This window comes from Papaver somniferum, unplaced genomic scaffold (genome assembly GCF_003573695.1).
Source record: "Papaver somniferum cultivar HN1 unplaced genomic scaffold, ASM357369v1 unplaced-scaffold_137, whole genome shotgun sequence".
Taxonomy (NCBI): domain Eukaryota; kingdom Viridiplantae; phylum Streptophyta; class Magnoliopsida; order Ranunculales; family Papaveraceae; genus Papaver; species Papaver somniferum.
The window spans coordinates 9219675-9221631 of NW_020622934.1; the positions used below are offsets into that span (position 1 = coordinate 9219675).

The 1957-nt window shown below is 32.9% G+C and overlaps 1 protein-coding gene across 1 annotated transcript; it reads left to right on the forward strand.

The window, feature by feature from the left end:
* The first annotated feature begins 458 nt into the window (after positions 1-458).
* LOC113334483 (60S ribosomal protein L29-2-like) lies at positions 459-1276 on the forward strand. The gene is made up of 3 exons (XM_026580721.1): positions 459-618; positions 717-820; positions 962-1276. Exons 2-3 carry the CDS (start codon positions 719-721, stop codon positions 1040-1042), a joined length of 183 nt encoding a protein of 60 aa, XP_026436506.1. The 5' UTR covers positions 459-618; positions 717-718; the 3' UTR covers positions 1043-1276.
* Positions 1277-1957: the final 681 nt, after the last annotated feature.

Sequence of the window (1957 nt, forward strand, 5' to 3'; positions counted from 1 at the left end):
AGAGTTGTAGAGAAGAGACTTGAAGAATAATTATATTTGCTTAAGTTTCAAAACTAACAGACTCAAATATTTATAGCTGACATTACTTGGCTTGCAAACCTGCGCAATAATTCTAATTGAACTTAATAACTACCTTAACAAAACAAACTAATTAAAAAAAATCTAAAAAAGAAAAACACTGTAAAAATGGTGTTGGTATCACACCAAAGTCTTATTTTTCCAACCAGCCAGTTTATATTTCAGCTTCTTAACACAAGATTTGAAAGAACCATTTTTGTTTTTGTTAATGGAGAGAGTAGATCCAAAATATTTGTGTTTTTTTTTTTTTTTTTTTTGTGTGTGGGGATGAGAGCTGAAATTAACTTTTATCGTTGGATTTACCTAAGAAACAACGGCTCAAATAAGAGGAACTATTTCAGGATAGAAATATGGCTCATGCGGTTTTTCTTATACTTATTCCCAAACAGGGTAATTCGGAAGGATAAATTCGGTAAATACATCAAACTAGGGTTTGTTCGAGAGTATAAATCTTAACCCTTAAATTGCCTTCTTCTCTTTCTTAGACCTCTTAGAAAACCAAACTGTTGTAAGTCGGCAGGAGAAAATCTTCTCTCTCAGGTACGTAAAACCCTAGCAATCTCTCTTTCTTCATTTCCTGTTAAATTCGTTTAGAGATTTCTGATTGTTGTTTCGGTTTCTGTATCTGTGTATCTTAGAAATGGCCAAGTCAAAGAATCACACAGCTCACAACCAGTCTCGTAAGGCACACAAGAATGGAATTAAGAAACCTAAGAAGCAAAGACACACTTCAACCAAAGGAGTAAGTTCTCTTTGTTTATGAATAATTTTGATATGTTGTTACTTGGATCCGAACCCTAGACCTTAAGATTTGAACACTGTAATCTTAGTAATGTTTTAGTCATTTTATGTATCTTTTGTTGTTTGTGTTGATGATTTATAGATGGATCCAAAGTTTTTGAGGAACCAGAGGTATGCAAGGAAGCATAACAAGACTGGAGGAGCATCTGAAGTTGAAGAGTAAATCTATGTATTACAACTTTTATGATGAGTAGTTTATTGAAGGCTGTCACTCTAAACCTGTCAAACAAAAATGGTTTTTAATGCTTTGAACAAGATTATGTAGGGCTTATTTTACTTTTGTTTATGTTAGACAGATTTAAGTATGTTGGTGTAGTGATGTTTACCTGCACTAAATTTTGAAATTATCAGTGACTTCTTTAGTATGAATTTGCAGTGGTTTGTTTATCTTTTGATATGCTAAGTTCAGTATGTCTAATTGTGCATGAATCTGTTGGTTCTAGTGTGTTTCAGTCTAGTTGGCCCTTTTATGTTTTCTGTTCCTACTCAAATAGTCACTTCTCCTATCTATTTTGCCGAGGCTTTTATTTATTGTGCAGAAATCACAGGATATTGTTTATTTGCTTTCGTACCTCTAGAGTTCGTTCTATTTAGTGCAGATAAATGAAATATTGTGATTTTGTAGATATATTGCTATTCTTTGGTTTCTCTTTATTGTGTTATGCTATGATATGATATGGTGATACCTTGCTTGTAAATTGTTGCATATCTTGCAAATTTTTATTTGTTTTTCTTTTATTTTTGTTTCAGTTTGCGATTTTTTTTTTGTCAATCTTGTGTTTAGCTACTCAACTATGTGTATCTCTGTCTTGTTTTTGGTTGTAATTTCTTGTCTTATAGATTTACTCTTACAGAGATATTGTTGTTGTTCTTGAGGTCCATTGTATGAGATCTAGGTGGTTCTCGCAACCCTGATGGAGAAAGACCAAACCATATTTGGGTTGTTCAGTAGATTTGGTCTCTGCCTCAGTCTAGTTTTTGGATTGTTCAGTAGATTTGGTCTCTGCCTCAGTGATCGGTGTTCTTTTTTTCTAGGCAAACTTAATTTAAACATAAACCACATCCTTGAATAATTTCA

Coding starts and splice junctions, on each gene's coding strand:
- LOC113334483 (XM_026580721.1), top strand. CDS start 719: ATGGCCAAGTCAAAGAATCACACAGCTCACAACCAGTCTCGTAAGGCA. Junction 821..961: donor GACACACTTCAACCAAAGGA/GTAAGTTCTCTT, acceptor GATGATTTATAG/ATGGATCCAAAGTTTTTGAG.